Here is a 15,870-nt window from a genome sequence, read left to right as displayed (position 1 = left end):
GTAACAGCAAAAAAAATAAAAATAAAATAAATGCTAAAGCCCAGTAAAAAAAAAAAAAAAAAAAAAAAAGCGTCTCTGCAGGAAAACACTGCGCGTGCCCTTCCTTGTCTCCTTTGATCCCATGGTGGTAGGAGACCAGCTCCCACACTTGCTCTAATGTGAAATGGATGGCGCATAAAAACGAAACCTGGAAATGAGAAGGGCGTGTGCTGTCCCGGGGCTGGTACCTCCGAAGCACAGAGTGGAGGGCCTGGCGCTCCTTGGGGGCAGGCACACTTTCCCTGTCGCTCCTCAGCCTCTAAGGGGACGAGCCTGTGAGCTCTGCCGTGTCTCTTCATTGCATGGCTAGTCCCTATCTCTACTGTACAGGTCCCGTTTGGGTCGGCGCCATCTGTCGTGAAGCAGAGTAGATCCTCTGCCCTTGCCCAGGTCATCTTTCACATGGTGTAAGAGCTGAAGACTCTAATCCTTGGACATTTTCCATGGGATAAATGTCCAAATGCCTTAGCCCCAGTGTCAGGGAAACCCTCCATTTTCATCTCACCCCATGGGCAATTGTCTTGAGCGGTGACTGACCCCTTAGCCTTCTTTTCTGCCTTTCCACCAGTTGCTCACGCAGTTTCAAATGCCCCTCTTCTCCGAACAGTGAACCCCCATGCCCAAGGGCTGAATTAGTATTGACTCTTCACATATTGCCGCGTGTTTTCTTGTTCGGGAAGCTTCTCCAGACCTGGTGAAGCTGAAGGTGCCGCAAAGCACCTTCCCCAAACTCCAGTGTCAAATTTAAAGTCAAAGTGCGTCCCTCTCATCCTTAGACCATGAGCTCTCTGACGACAGCGTCTGTCTGGTACCCAGCAGCACATGATCTGGGCCGGGGAGGGGGCTCCTGTAGACATGGGTCGGCTGAGTGTTTGGATCTCAGTCACGGTGAAGAGGGTTGGCCTGGGGACACCCATTCTGCTCGCTAGCTAGTGATGTCTTTGATAGGGGAGGTCTAGCACTCAGAAATCAGTCCTTTCTTCACCCAGGAAGCCTGCGCTTCTACTTCACTCAGGGAATGGGCTTTCCTAGGACTTTGTAGTCATGCAGAGGAACACACGTTTCCCCTTTGGTTTTCATTACATAAATGTAGACAGGCGCATCGACTAAAGATTACATAGAGCCAGTTCTACGTGGACATGAAACAAGGCGGATCTAGCCACTTGCCTGAGAAGGGATGGCCAAAGGTGTGCTCCCCTACTGAACTGCCAGCACCTTTTGTAGTGACATCTGTCAACAACCTATTTGTGCTTTAAAAAGATGTATGCAATGTTATAAGAGCTGCCAAAATAGGATTTTTTAATAGTTTGTATGCTTTTCTTTGTAGTTGCTGGTACTAGGGAGCTTCAAAAGGTTCATGGAAAAAGTCCATTATCTCTCCAATTCCATTTTATTCCCACACATTTTTTGACGCCTCCTCTTATATATAAAACGATCTCTCTCATTGCCATTGAGTCGATGCCGACCCCTAGCAACGTTACAGGACAAGGTAGAACTACCCCCCTGAGTTTCTGATACTGTGACTCTTTATGAAAGCAGAACTCCGTCTTTCTCCTGAGGAGCTGATAGATGGTTTCAAACTGCCAACCTTGTGATTAACAGCCCAGCATGTAACCACATCAGCAGCAGGCTCCTGAAATAATCTCTTGGATATATACAGTATGCTGCCGCGGAGCACGGTGTTTACATCTATGTCTTTGATTACCACATGCACATGACTAGTGGTAGTTATCAATCTTCTAATAGTTACACGGTCTCTCAGCCTATGTGTAGCAATTGGAAGTTGTCTGTTTCAGCTACCAATAGAATGTCATTTATTCCTATCAGTGGATTATACCAGAATTTAATCATCTATTTTCTATAGGGTGTGTGTGTGAGAGAGAGATCAATAGAATTTGTGCTATTAACTATAAGCTATAGAACCCCAACATTTCTTCTGTTTTATAAATTTGTTAAGAAAATTACAGTCATTCTCTAATAATTTCTGCCATTCAAACCACAAGGAACAGATTGGAAAAAGATTAAGCATAACACTTAATTTGATAATTAATGTTACAGAGAAAAATAGAACTTGAATATGCAAGGTAATGTAGTAAAGAATGTGACCAAATTGGATGTTTGAATTTAGTGAATTTTATTTTTCTGGTACTTATTTGAGAAATTAGAGTGATTTAAAATTTTAAAACCTAACTAAGGCACATTTTTAAAATAATAAACTCAGTCAATGTATTTTTTGGTGTGTGTGCAAAAATGAAAATAATGTTTGGATTATTTATATTACTATTCTTTAGTCACAGAATATTCAGAATTGACCTAAGCATATAAAGTTATTAGCACGTGGATGACTTCCATCTTGTTGTTTTGCTTTTCCATTACACCACACTGCCTGTCAGGTTTCCACATGTATTGGACCTGCGTGTGCACAGCCTGGAAGTGATATCTTTGAGAACGTGTAGCTGTGATGGCCATAGTGATTGGTTGTACTTTCTGCATCACTTTGGCTATCGAAATGACATATCACAAATAAGTAACAGTTGTGTAAGGCCACCTGCAGCAGTGAAGGTCATTTATCTCATTCGGTACAGTTTCTTTCTCCTTTTTTGCCAAGATAAATCATTTTATCACTGTAGTAAAGTGAGGGTCTATATATATATAACATTAGTAATATAACATAAGAAAAAAGCAGGGGAAAGAAAACAAAACCCAACAAAAACCCAACAGAGACATCTGGATGATTCTATTTTAACCTGTTTATAAAAAGGTCCTGCATCAGAAATTCACAATTCTACCTACTTCTAAAAATGTATTTAGACGTGTACAGAAGTAGTGAGTTTGTTTTAAAATTGTTTGCTTTTTTATTTTTTGTAAAACTATATGAAAGGTGAGTAGAAATCCTCCTACCTGCCCCTTATCCAGTCCCCAGCACTGTGCTCAGCAGTGGGGACCCAGGTACACCTTGGTCACTATCATCTCGATCCCAGGACACTCACACCCACCCACAGCCTTTGAGCCTCTTCCGATGCATGGTGACCCTATAGGGCAAAGTACAACTGTCCCTGTGGGTGTCTGAGGCGGTAACTCTTTATGGGAGTAGAAAGCCCCGCCTTTCTCCCATGGAGTGGCTGATGGTTTCAAACTGCAGACTTTGTGGATCGCAGCCCAGTGCTTTAACCGCTATGCCACCAGGGCCCCTTAGCTATAATTAAGAGGTATTTAATTGCCGTGGTTATACTGACTTGATTATTTTTTTTATGCACTCCACTGGTTATACTCTTCTTCAGTTCACCCCAACCCATGGAGGGTGTTTCTTTTAGCTGCATCTGAAAACTTACTTGAGAAGATGTGATTGTGGGAACTCAAGAATGGGCTGGGGGATGGAGGGGATGATCTTGCAATGTTCTTTAGCGTCTCGAGTTTCAAGAGCTTGTAAACTACGAGGCTGCGGAGAGATCTAAAGATGCTGGTGGCCTTGGTTACAGTGTTTTTGTTTGGTTGCTTTGTCGTAGACTGCCTTTTCAAGGTGTGCCCTATGAACCGGTATTCGGCCCAGAAGCAATACTGGAAAGCCAAGCAGGCCAAACAAGGGAACCACACAGAAGCAGCCTTGCTGAAGAAGTTGCAGGTGAGGGCAGGGCATTCATCTACCTGGGCGAGGCTGGACTGAGAAGAGCAATAATGATCTTGCAGCTTTCTAACTTTGAGTTTTACCTAACACACGGAGTTGGACTAGATGTGCCAACACATTGAAAGTGGATGACAGGCTGAAGGTATAGGGTGTGACCATTTTCCCCCCTGGCGTGTGTGTGACACATTCTTGCTAATTTTTGTGGATGTGCCAGGTGTAGTCAAATCTTTACATCAAAGTGAAACTTATTCTGAAACTGTTGGAACGGCACATATGGTCATATTTTGCCGGACCTAGTGCTCTATTGCTTTTTCACCCTGAAAAACTATAGAAGGAAGAAAATGTTCCTGTTTTGGCTGAGTATAAATTTGATAGTGCCAAAACTTTTTTTTGTAATCATTTTATTGAGGGCTCATACAACTCTTATCATAATCCAAACATCCATCCATTGTATGTCAAGCACATTTGTTGCCCTCATCATTCCACTTGAGCCCTTGGTATCAGCTCCTCATTTTTTTCCCTTCCTCTCTGCTCCTTTCTCCCTCGTGTACCCTTGATAATGTGTACGTTATTATTTTGTCATATCTTATACTGTCCGATGTCTCCCTTCACCCACTTTTCTGTTGTCCATCCCCCAGGGAGGAGGTTATATGTAAATCCTTATAATCGGCTCCCTCTTTCTACCCCACCTTCCCTCCACCCTCCCAGTATCGCTACTCTCACCACTGGTCATCCGCTCTGGATTCCCTGTGTTTCCAGTTCCTATCTGTACCAGTGTATATCCTGTGGCTTAGCCAGATTTGTAAGGTAGAATTGGGATCAGGATAGTGTGTGTGTGTGTGAGGGGGGTAGGCGGGGTGGAGGAAACATTTAAGAACTAGAGGAAAGGTGTATATTTCATTGTTGCTACACTGCACCCTGACTGACTCTTCTCCTTTCCGTGACCCTTCTGTAAGGGATGTCCAGTTGCCTACAGATGGGCTTTGGGACTCAACTCCGCACTCCCATTCTTCACAATGGTATGATTTTTTGTTCTTTGATGCCTGATCCCTGATCCCTTTGACACCTCATGAGCACACAGGCTGGTGTGCTTCTTCCATGTGGGCTTTGTTGCTTCTGAGCTAGATGGCTGCTTGTTTACCTTCAAGCTTTTAAGACTCCAGACGGATAGCACTAAATTTTATGTTATTAAAATTCCTGTTTTTTTTCCAGAATTGAACCTGTATTTTGAGACGTTGAAATTTACTTATCATCCTGGTTGGCTTTTCTAGCCACGTTTCTTCTTACAGTGATCTTCTATGAACCAAAGGGTTTAGTGCATTTCTTAAATGTCAAGCATGCGAGTGGCCTAGGATGCAATGCTGAGTTGCCTTTCAGCATTAACGTGAATTAATAATCACACTGTTATAATAATTTGTTTTAAGCATCTACTCTCTGTTCCACCCGCCAAAGCATCCTAAATAAAATAGCCCATCTATTTTTTCATGGTCTCATTCTTTGTCCCTCGAACAGAGCTGGAGAGACATAGGTGTTTAATAATGTACTTATATCCTTGTTAATGATTGACCTCGGTGTACCATGTTTCCACACTGACTGCTTAATAATCATTTTTCTAGCATGCTGCAGAACTGGAACAAAAACAGAATGAATCAGAGAATAAGAAACTGTTGGGAGAAATTGTAAAGTACAGTAATGTTATACAAGTAAGTCTCTAAAGCATTTATGATCTCCTAAGAAAAGTGCATGACTTTTGGGTTATTTGTATTTGGTTTGAATGCTAAATTGTGTTGAAATCTTCAGGGAGAACAGTTTGCTATTTGGTGGGAATTACTGTTGGTGTCAAGCATATCTTTTTACATATTTGGCACAAGTCTATTTGGTCTATCGAAAGAATTTAACTGGATGTGTTAAAAATTAGACATTATTGTTACATTTGAATAACAAAGGATGAGGAAACATAACTTCTAAAGGATAGTGGTAAAATAGCCCTTTTTGATTAAATGGGACTAATTTATAACTAACATGAAACTTTACCCTTCTGTGTTATAAAGAGAGGGAAGTTTCAAATGGCACTTTTAGGTGGAAATTATCCTTGGGTTGTTATTGCAGTTTCAATATGCATACTCTGATTTATCTAATCTGCATTCCTTTCTTCTGCTTCATTTGATGATTTTGGCTTTTTCTGTGCTTGTGTGTTAATAAATGCCCCACCTTGTTCCCAAAAGAATGTCAGATATCTTTAAAAATACACACAACGTAACAAAATAAAAAGGAAGCTAGTATAGAAGGCAGCTCAGCCCAAGACACGATGCTGGTTGGCTGCATCAGGCGAGTTCAGAGGTGGGGCATGTTTCTACAGTCCATGCTGCAAAGTTCCACGCCCGTGTTGGATGTCTTTTTGTTGACCCTTCACCATAAGGAAAAGATAACATGCTACCACATTCTCACACAAAGTCCTTAACATGGTACCAGGTCAGAGGCCCAGAAGCACCACTGTTACCAGGAATAAGGCCAGAGAAGTGTTTCTCCTTCAACAGTATAGAAGAGGAACTGCTGAATGTGGTGAGCAATAGCCCCAGCAGCTTCCTGACGGTACCTACTACACTGAGGCTTTTCATAGAGTGCTTTTGAAAATATAGTTCTTGATGTTTTGTCATTGGCCATTGGGAAAAGGCCAGGACAGTTGAAGCAGTTCTCTAATGGGGCAAGAGGAGAGTGCCAGGGTTTGCAGCCCCCTGGACATATGATTTAGTGATGACAGATAATACAGAACCCGCTCCCTGGTTTTGGGCTACATGTTCCTTGGACTAAACCAGCGGTTCTCAACCTGTGGGTCACGACCCCTTTAGGGTCGAAGGACCCTTTCACAGGGGCCACCCGATTCATAACAGTAGCAAAATTGCAATTATGAAGGAGCAACGAGAATAATTTTATGGTTGGGGGTCACCACAACATGAGGAATTGTATGAAAGGTCATGGCATTAGGAAGGTTGAGAACCACTGGACTAAACTAAACCAAACCAAGCTTACAGCCAGTGTGACCTCGTCAGACAATGTAGAACTGTCCCAGAGGGTTTCCCAAGCTGTAATTTAAAAAAAGGCAGGTCCCTAGATCTTTCTCCAAGGAGAGGCTGGTGGGTTTGAACCACTGACCTTTAGGTTAGCATCTGAGCCCTTTAACCACTGTGTCACAAAGGCTCTGTCCTTTGGGCAATACCCCATGAAGATTGTTTCTCTCGCCAAAGTTTGGTTAGGTATTACGTAGCAGCAATTGGGGCTTATGCTCCTCATGCGCCTGAAGAATGGGTGCCTGTGTGGTCTGGAAGGGGCTGAGTCATGCCAGAGGACAGGGTCAGACCCTGAGAGTTCTCTTGAGTCTCTGCTAAAATGATGATCAAGGGTATGACACGGAACTGTTTCAAAGATGGGGAATTTTTTTCAATTAAAGAACTGTCTCATTGTGAGCTAAATTTCTTTTTGTATTTTGGGTTTTAAAAGGTCTTTCTTTTTCACGTGATTGTAAAAATAGACAAGAGGATTTCTTGTTTTGCTTTTCCTTACTCAGTTGAGCCCAAAGTTTTCAGCAGTGTATTTACTTCCTATAGTTTTGGAGACGAAGTCGCCAAATGGTTAATATACACAGCTGCAATTGGAATGTTTTGCAGTTTGAGTCCACCTGCGGATACCTGGGAGGAAAGGCCTGATGAGCCAGGGCCAAAGCAAAACAGCCAGGCACCCCCGCCCTCGATGGAAAGTTCTGTGGAACGCAGGTCCATTCTGCTACATATTGGGTTGCCCTGAGCAGAATGGATTCAACTGTAACTGGGAAAGGCAACCAAACCAGCACTTTGGGAAAGGCTTGTGCCCTGGCCTGCAAACACGCTGAGAAACATGGCCTCTGGGGGCACTCTCTGGTGAACTTGCTGAGCCGTTGTAGGATTGACTTTGGAAATGAAAGCCAGCTGGCCTCCTCATGGAGGCAGAGCGTGGGCATGCACGCAGGTGGGCATCGTTGATATGACCCACTCAGCTGGAACACCACCCGGTGTCTCTGTTCTTTAGTTGATTCTGGGTTTGGGGCTGAGCCGGGACTGAGAATAGTAGTTTCAGGGGACAACTGCTGGTTTTCTTTGGAAAGGCTGCCACTCTTCTATCATTTATCAGTAGATGAACCTCATTCAGAAGTGTCCCTTGTTTGTCTCCCTCATGTGGCCCCTTTCTGGGGAAGAGGAGTTGGGGGTGCAGGTTGAGGGGTAAACGAAAGAGAGGACAAGATAAACAACTCAGAAAGCTGGTGAGTGGGGAGTATGAAGAAAGCCCCTTGGTTGATCTTCCCTTCAAGTCTTGTTGTGCGGGGTGGGAGGTGGGGGAGGTGTGGGGGGTGGGGTGGTGGTGGTGGGGGCCTAAGAATGTGTGCGTCAACACATCAATGTCATTAACAGAGGAGATAAAGGAAAACAAGTGGTCATTCACGTCTTTCCCCTACAGCTGCTGCATATAAAAAGCAACAAATATCTGACCGTCAACAAGAGATTGCCCGCTCTACTGGAGAAGAACGCCATGCGAGTGTCCTTGGATGCTGCGGGCAATGAAGGGTCTTGGTTTTATGTTCATCCCTTCTGGAAGCTGAGAAGTGAGGGCGACAATGTAAGTAGAAGAGAGAAAAAGTGGGCTCCCAAAGAAAACTGTTCTTTATCCATGGGAGACTCCAGAAAGTACAAAGAAAAGAATTGCATCTTTCATTTGGCAAGATGTTATTTGTAAGTTAATTATAGCCGTAGGTTAAAAACATTTATTTATCATGCAACTACGTTCAGAAGTCATAAAAGGACAATGTTCAGATTAATTTTAAGATTATGCTGCCACCAAAATTTACATGGAAAAAACTTGTTAGTTGTCTGAGTTAATTCTGATTCCCGGGGACCTCGCTTGCCACAGAGCAGAGCAGCTCCACGGGGTTGGTCTTGGCTGAAATCTTGATGGTAAGCTGGCCCTGAGTAACGCATGGGTTAGTGGTTTGAACCCACCCAGAGATGGGTTCTGTGAACATTACAATCAAGAACACCTTATAGAGCAGTTTTGCTCGGTAACTCAAGGGATCACCATGAGTTGGGGTTAACTAGTTGGTTTTCAATGACAACAAGCAAACAAAAACCTAACCCAGTGGATCACCATGTCTTGTCTCTTGTGCCACCGCTGGGTGAGTTTGAACCACTAATCCTTGGGTCAGTATTGGAACACAAAGCCTTTGTACCACCTCTGACCTGTGAAAGAAGTTAGGAAAAACTCAACTAAGGCTTTTAAGAGAAGCAGAGTTTTCTTCCTTGCTTAAGAAGACAAAGAGTAGCTGTAAGGAGAGTTATGCTTATGAATATGTATCTGCCTCCTTGAACTAACAGATCAGTGAACTATGCTACTATGTTAATAACTGTATAGTCAGCTACTTACTACAATCTTACTGGATGCGTACCATATGAAAATCCCAAATCCAAAGCCACGATCCTGAAGGCCATTCTGGCTCATGGTGACCCTATATCAGATTTCCAAGGCTGTAGATTTTTACAGGAGCTGATAGCCACATGATGGGAGGTTTAGGCGGGTTTGAACCCCTGACCTTGTGTTCAGCAGTTTGACACTTACCTGATAGCACTGCCATGAGAAGTTTGTGTCTGCCCATCAATTGATGTTGATGACAGTTTAAAAGTTGTTGTGTGTACTATGTGTCATGCAAGTTTTAGTAGTTGAAATACTTTCTGCTACTTTACAGAGTAGATGATAATGGGAGAAATTATGTGTAAAGATTCAGCCCAATCAATAATTTAATATTTTTGCATGCTATCAAGTAATTCTTGACAATCCCTAGCATAGGAGAGATGCTCAGCAAATGCAGGATGGCAGTTGAATACTTAATAATTTTCCTAAATAGGCCACCTTAAAAATTTTGGGTCAGGTGGTCTGGAATAATAGTTGAGTTTCTTTTGTATCAACAAAAATGGAAAGCAATATAAAAGTGTAATTATTCTGATGGGGATTTTTCTCAATACTTCAGTTGCAATATGCTGTTTAAGATATTATTTCTTGTCTTAGAAAAGTCTTTTTTTATAGTGAACTTATTTTTCCAGTGAATTTTGAAGTCCAAATTCAATGCCACAGGATGCAAGCTTCTTGGTTTAATTTGGTTAATAAATTAACTGGTGATACCCTCCTTAGGTAAGGTTTGGCGGAAGCATGGCATGCAGGAATGCAATGCACTTTAAATTTGTGTTGGATTTCTTAAAACAACAACAGCCACAAAGCATCCTTTTTGGCATTCAGTGATGTGTGCCATGAGCATGATATCTTTTTTTATTTTGGTAGCTAGTTAATTGCAATCAACTCTCAATTATTTAGAGACTGATGATGTAGCTTGTGAATAACCTATATCCCTGGATGCTCTTTCTCGCGGTGCCTGTACCCCTCCCTGACTCCTCACCGGAATGATCCTGTCTGTAGGCGGCCAATAAAATCAAACATCCAGAACAAACACAACCTGAGCCCTGTTCTGGAGGAAGACCATTCACTGATGGGATGTATTGGGGCTTTTAGATTAGCTGTGGATGTTAGGATTTTTTCCAATTTGTTTCTCTTCTATGCTTCCAAATGCCTTTACAGCGTCACAGAGAGTTGAATGTAATGAACTATTTCGCATCATTAGGTAAAAGGAGAAGCACACTCCAACACTTCTTCTTGGTCACAGTGAACGCCATGCTTGTTCAAGTGCAATATAGAAGTCCTCCTAACATAGATGTGCCCGGTGAAGCATGACTGAAACAACCTTCCACTGTGCTTTGTGCTGAAATAGCTCCTTCTTCTACTTCACCCCTGTGTGGCTTTTGTATGCGATTAAGTGTGCTGTGAAAGCGCAGACACACCCACAACCCCGTACTTGCCATGTATATAGTTGTGTTGTAATGCTCACTTCCTGTCCTAGGACGAGGTGGTATTTTCCTAAAATACATTGGGTTTTGTTGAACACATGGGGAAATACAGATGGTTTGTAACAAGGGATTCACTTTCTATTGATTTTCCTTTCAAGAGATCTCATATTAAAGTAAAAAGAGAACATTGAAATGTGCAGATAACTTTTACAATTATATTGAGAGATTTAGCGATTAGTTAAATTATGATTTAGGTTGTACTTTTCCAAAAAGATCTTTTATGGTCTAGATGAAGGGCAAGAATGAAGCTGATGATATAGCCTTGGGAAAAAGATGCTCCTACGCCCAGAAATCAATGGTCCTTCACATTTCAGAAGCACTTATGTGAACTGTTTTCAGGCCTATGGGGCATGGATAGTTGTGGACAAAAATCGATTTATGCATTCTCAACTTTTGGTTGTACAGCAAGACTTTGCTTGTTGTTCAATAGTTAAAAAGTTGCTGGGCCAGTCTTGAGCCACATATGTAAATATTTCATATCCATTTATCTTCCCATGATTATTTAATTTTTCATCTTCAATCTTGATTTAAAAAGACATTCGTTATTTACCTTGATGGCAGATTTAAAAGTGAGATGAGATCAGGTATCATTTTAATTATTGTGATGATCGAGAGGCCATTTTAACTCCCAGGGGAAGGGCTTCTTCAGATAGCAAGTAGCTCTTGCAATTTTGAAAGCTGCATGCCTTGAATTTACAGGGGAGTCGGACTGGAGCCCGAAGTTTTGGTTCTGAAAGTTCTTTTCACCGTGCTTAGAGCCCTGCAAGAGGAGGATAGGTGCTCATGCGCAGATTCATTTTCATGTGTGAACTGAGGAGACTAGGTTCGATCAGGAGTGCATCTTCTGGTGAGATCTGGCCACATGAGTAATGCTAGTAACTAGAGGATTAAACTGCTCACTACTATCATTTAGAAAGCATGATTTTATGTTCCTATCATTTGATCTATGAATAAAAACACTTGAAGATAAGAATGGACCTTCTTAAGATAACATGTATGAACTCAATCACCGTGGGCGTACTTCTTTCCGTCATTCTTCCTATAGCAGATGGGAGTTTTGGCTCAACAGTGGAGACCAGGTGTAAGGAGTAATGCTATTGTGGGGTGTTTAAAATAAGCAGCTATCAGATATCCAAAGTCTAAATAATAAACATATTTCAACAATCCAGATGACATTAGAATGTTATATAAAATATCTGAAATTATAGGGAAAATCAAATTTACCGGATCTGGTAAGAATATAAATATAAAATATTTTTTATGTGCACTTGGATTCCACTATTTTGGTAGACTGTGTGTTTGTGTGTGTAAGAGAGAGAGAGAGAGATAGAGATAGATATGCATTCTTTCTATTTGCTGTATTCATGGCTTTGGATTTTGTGTGGAGGGGCAATGGAAGTCTACCAAGAAAAAGATCTACACTAGCTTTATGAGCCTATATCAATAAGCATAATGAGGCATGATTATATGATCATTCATCGGAAGACACTCCACTGCAGAGACAGAATTGAACTGGAATGTGTAGGAAGGACAAATGGGCCAGGCGTCAGGGCACTAACAAGGACTTCTGATTAGTTATTTTTAGCTTCAAATCTAGCATCCAAGGTCCATGTAACACCTCAACTGCCAATTGTTTGTCATTCCTAGATTGTTGTGGGAGATAAAGTTGTTCTGATGCCAGTGAACGCAGGCCAACCGCTACATGCCAGCAACATCGAGCTCCTTGATAACCCAGGATGCAAAGAGGTATTTTCAAGCGGACGAGGACAGATTTGTGGACTTTCTCCTGCAAGAGAAAACAAAGTTATTCATACTCATGAACATGATCCCAGTTGTGCTAATTAATCAAAATACATGCAGTGAATGATTAGCTATTGTTCTTTTCTAATAGGCCCTTGAAGATTTTTATATGAAAGTCACGTCTTTGTGATTGTCTCAAGTTGTTTCTTGTTCTTCTTTTACTATTTGAAAGTAATAATTGCTAGCATGGAATGCAATGTATGGTCTTATAACTCATATTTCTTCATTAATAGGTGAATGCTGTTAATTGTAACACTAGCTGGAAAATCACCTTATTCATGAAATTTAGTTCCTATCGAGAGGATGTGTTAAAAGGAGTAAGTGTGCTCTACTTGGAATTTTTGCTGAAAAAATTGAAGGTAGTTTTGCTGAACTCGTAGGTGCAAAGCTCATGTAATCATTGCTGTTTCATAATTTAGAACTTTTGCTAAAACCTTTAAAAACGCACTGAGTGTTTTGCTATGAAATGCATGACAATCATTAAGTAGCTAGCAGATGGGGGTACCTGTTTCTGATGCCTCTATGTCCATAATTATTTTTGGGGTAATGCAGCATTTTCCACTTGTTTTTCCAGGGCGATGTTGTTAGATTGTTTCATGCAGAGCAAGAGAAGTTTCTGACTTGTGATGAATATGAGAAAAAACAGCACATTTTCCTTCGTACAACCTTGCGTCAGTCAGCCACTTCTGCTACTAGTTCTAAAGCACTATGGGAAATAGAGGTATGTACATATTTTAATAAATACTTAGGGAAATATTTTTAATAAATATTTAGGGGAAAAGTGGAAATTACTAGACTGGTTGATACAGTCTTATTGATATATAGATCTCATTCACGATAGACTCATAAAATAAAACCTAATTTTTGATTCAATTTGCACTCCTTCATTTCAGCAAACAATTTGAAAGGATACTACTTTTTTAACCTCTCCTCTCTGTCTCCCCCCACCCCACCTACTCTCTCTCTTTACACACACACACACACACACACACACACACACACACACACGTGTAATATATTTATATGTATATATGGGGACTTTAAAAATTCTAGGAACAATTCCATTACCGTTTACTTCAAGTTTTCTACAGACTTTAAATATTTCTTCTGTGTGTGATTCTCTCTCTCTGTGTGGGTGCACATGCACAAGTCTATCTCCATGTGTCGCTATAAGGTGCTGTCAAGTATTTGCAACTCACAGCAGCCTCAGGTGGAACAGCATGTAACATCTTCCCGCTCCGGTGTGGCGCCGCCTCACACATGCTCTCTTGCAGGAGCCCACTGTTGCCGCCACGGTGTCCCTCCATTGCATCCAGGGCTTTCCTCTCTTTTGGCTGCCCCTCCACTTCACCGATCAGCATGCCCTTCTCTATGTATAGGATAACATCATGTGTATTTTGACATATCGATAGAATTTATACCTGTTTTTGTGTGCATTATAGTTTTCTTTAGGATGTGAACAGCTGTAGTTTAATAAGGGCACATACATGGTTTTCCCTGTAAAAATCCATTGTGAAATGTCAAGACTGATCAGAATAAAGGCCATGTATGTACTCCAAGTGGCATTGTAGCTACGATTGAGTCGGGTGACTTATTTTAAGTAAAGACAGTTATCAGAGCTCCACATTCAGTGGAGAGAGAGAACACAATCCCTCTAAGGGTGCCATTTCCATTGCAGTCAGGATAGACGCATAATTAAGAATTGATGCATCCTCTACTTAGAAAACGCATTTTTAAACATGTTCATATGGTACAGTTATTAAGAAAATATAAGATATAGACTTTTCTTTAAGGAGTTTTTAATGCCAGGGGAGTTCAGGTGTGCAACATCAGCTATGAATAAGCTAACACCTTAAAATTCCATTTTGATTTGATGGCTAACCAGGCCTAAGAGGAGTGATTCTCAATCCTGGTACATAATTTACTTACCTTTTACAACACATAGTGTGTGACACTGTATAATACCCTATGATAAAATTTATACTTTTATGATAAAAATTGCTTATTTTAATGCCAGCATTCTAATATAAAGGAGAGGTGGACAAAATATCTTACATCTATTTCAACACATAAATGACTAGATGAGCCAGTATTTAAAGCTATCTTTACTGGATACCTTTGAATTTGCAAGGCGTAGAAGAGGGTCCGAAGACATTCTGGACAAGAAGTCCACAATATGAAAGAGCAGAAGGTAAAGGTGATCCCTCAGTGGCGTTAGTGTTATCAGAAGCAATAACAGAGCATACGTAGCTGTATGTAATTAATCATATGAGAGAGGGAAGTAATCATCATTGAAGTAGGGATAACAAGGCAAATTACATGCTTTTGAAACAGAAACCAAATGAGGAAGTTTGATATGTAGCCAATGAGTGAGCCTGACTCAGGACTCTAAAGCAAACGACAACAACAAGTTACTGTTGTGTTGATTCTGAGGCGTGGTGTACGGTACGCGTGTACGGTAGCAGAACCGTGCTCTCCAGGGGTTTCGAGTGGCTTTGGTCTTTCAGAGGTAGACCACCAGGTCTCACTCCAGAGGTAGCTCTCGGTGGATTCAGGCCCCTAATCTTTTCATTAATAGTGAAGATTTTTGCCATTTGTAATGCCCAGTGACACCGTTGATAAGTGTAACATCGGAATAACTGTCCATGTTATGACATGATTTAACATAGAGATGAACCAGTACACAGAACATGTCTTCTGTCCTGAACCCACTACATTTTGAGACCTACCTTCAGCCTTGAATACTCAGTGCTTCAATAATGAGAGAAGCGATAGAGAAGTTATGAGCTTAAGACTAAAAAGCAGCAATTAACCAAAACAGATAGAGGATTAAAATATATTTTTTTGCATCATATGTTTATCACTGTGCTCCACAAATTGTAAAATATGTATGATATGAAGTAATATTTTGCAACATTATTAAGGAAATACAGTGTGTTCTCCGCCTTTCATATGTCTCTGCCCTATTTCATGCGTGGTCTAAGTCTGTTAAAAGAATTGTTACATCTTCTTTCTTATTATTTGCCATCAGTTTTATAGCTTTTGCTGTAAGGGTGCCGCTGTGCTAAACCCCTTTCTGACTTCATGTGTAGATGGAAATATTCTAACAGAATGCAGACAGTAAATACCTTTCATCCATCTAAGCTTCCCTCTCCATAGTGACTCTCTCTTCACTCATTTTCATATAACTTAAGGCAAACACTTCTTTGTGTGCTTATACACTGAAGTATTACTGATTTATATTTCTGTTGGTTTCCTTCTGAAGGCGATTGAAGGGCTTTATCAGTCAGGTTTGGGTCAGGAAATAGAAATCATTCAGGGGTTTCAAGCCAGGAGGTATTTCAGGTAGGGAATTTGTTTTCCATATGACTGCCAGGGTTATAGGTCCCCATACTACTGAAGGAGGAGCCACTCTGGGCTGGCAGTTAT

At 41.2% G+C, this 15,870-nt stretch overlaps 1 protein-coding gene across 1 annotated transcript in view; it reads left to right on the top strand.

Annotated features, from left to right (window-relative positions):
- The window catches only part of ITPR2 (inositol 1,4,5-trisphosphate receptor type 2), a 296,427-nt gene that overhangs the window by 128,390 nt on the left and 152,167 nt on the right, over window positions 1–15,870 (top strand). The window contains exons 3-8 of the mRNA XM_013003968.2: window positions 3,546–3,661; window positions 5,281–5,367; window positions 8,153–8,311; window positions 12,289–12,387; window positions 12,675–12,758; window positions 13,016–13,162. Of these exons, the coding sequence (XP_012859422.2) occupies window positions 3,546–3,661; window positions 5,281–5,367; window positions 8,153–8,311; window positions 12,289–12,387; window positions 12,675–12,758; window positions 13,016–13,162 (692 nt within the window). The remainder of the gene's footprint in view (window positions 1–3,545; window positions 3,662–5,280; window positions 5,368–8,152; window positions 8,312–12,288; window positions 12,388–12,674; window positions 12,759–13,015; window positions 13,163–15,870) is intronic.

Source organism: Echinops telfairi, unplaced genomic scaffold (genome assembly GCF_000313985.2).
Source record: "Echinops telfairi isolate 266 unplaced genomic scaffold, ASM31398v2 ScPeMD7_21;HRSCAF=78, whole genome shotgun sequence".
NCBI classification, from domain to species: Eukaryota; Metazoa; Chordata; class Mammalia; order Afrosoricida; family Tenrecidae; genus Echinops; species Echinops telfairi.
The sequence above is the reverse complement of the archived record's forward strand: the minus strand, read 5'-3'. Positions and strand labels throughout refer to the sequence as shown.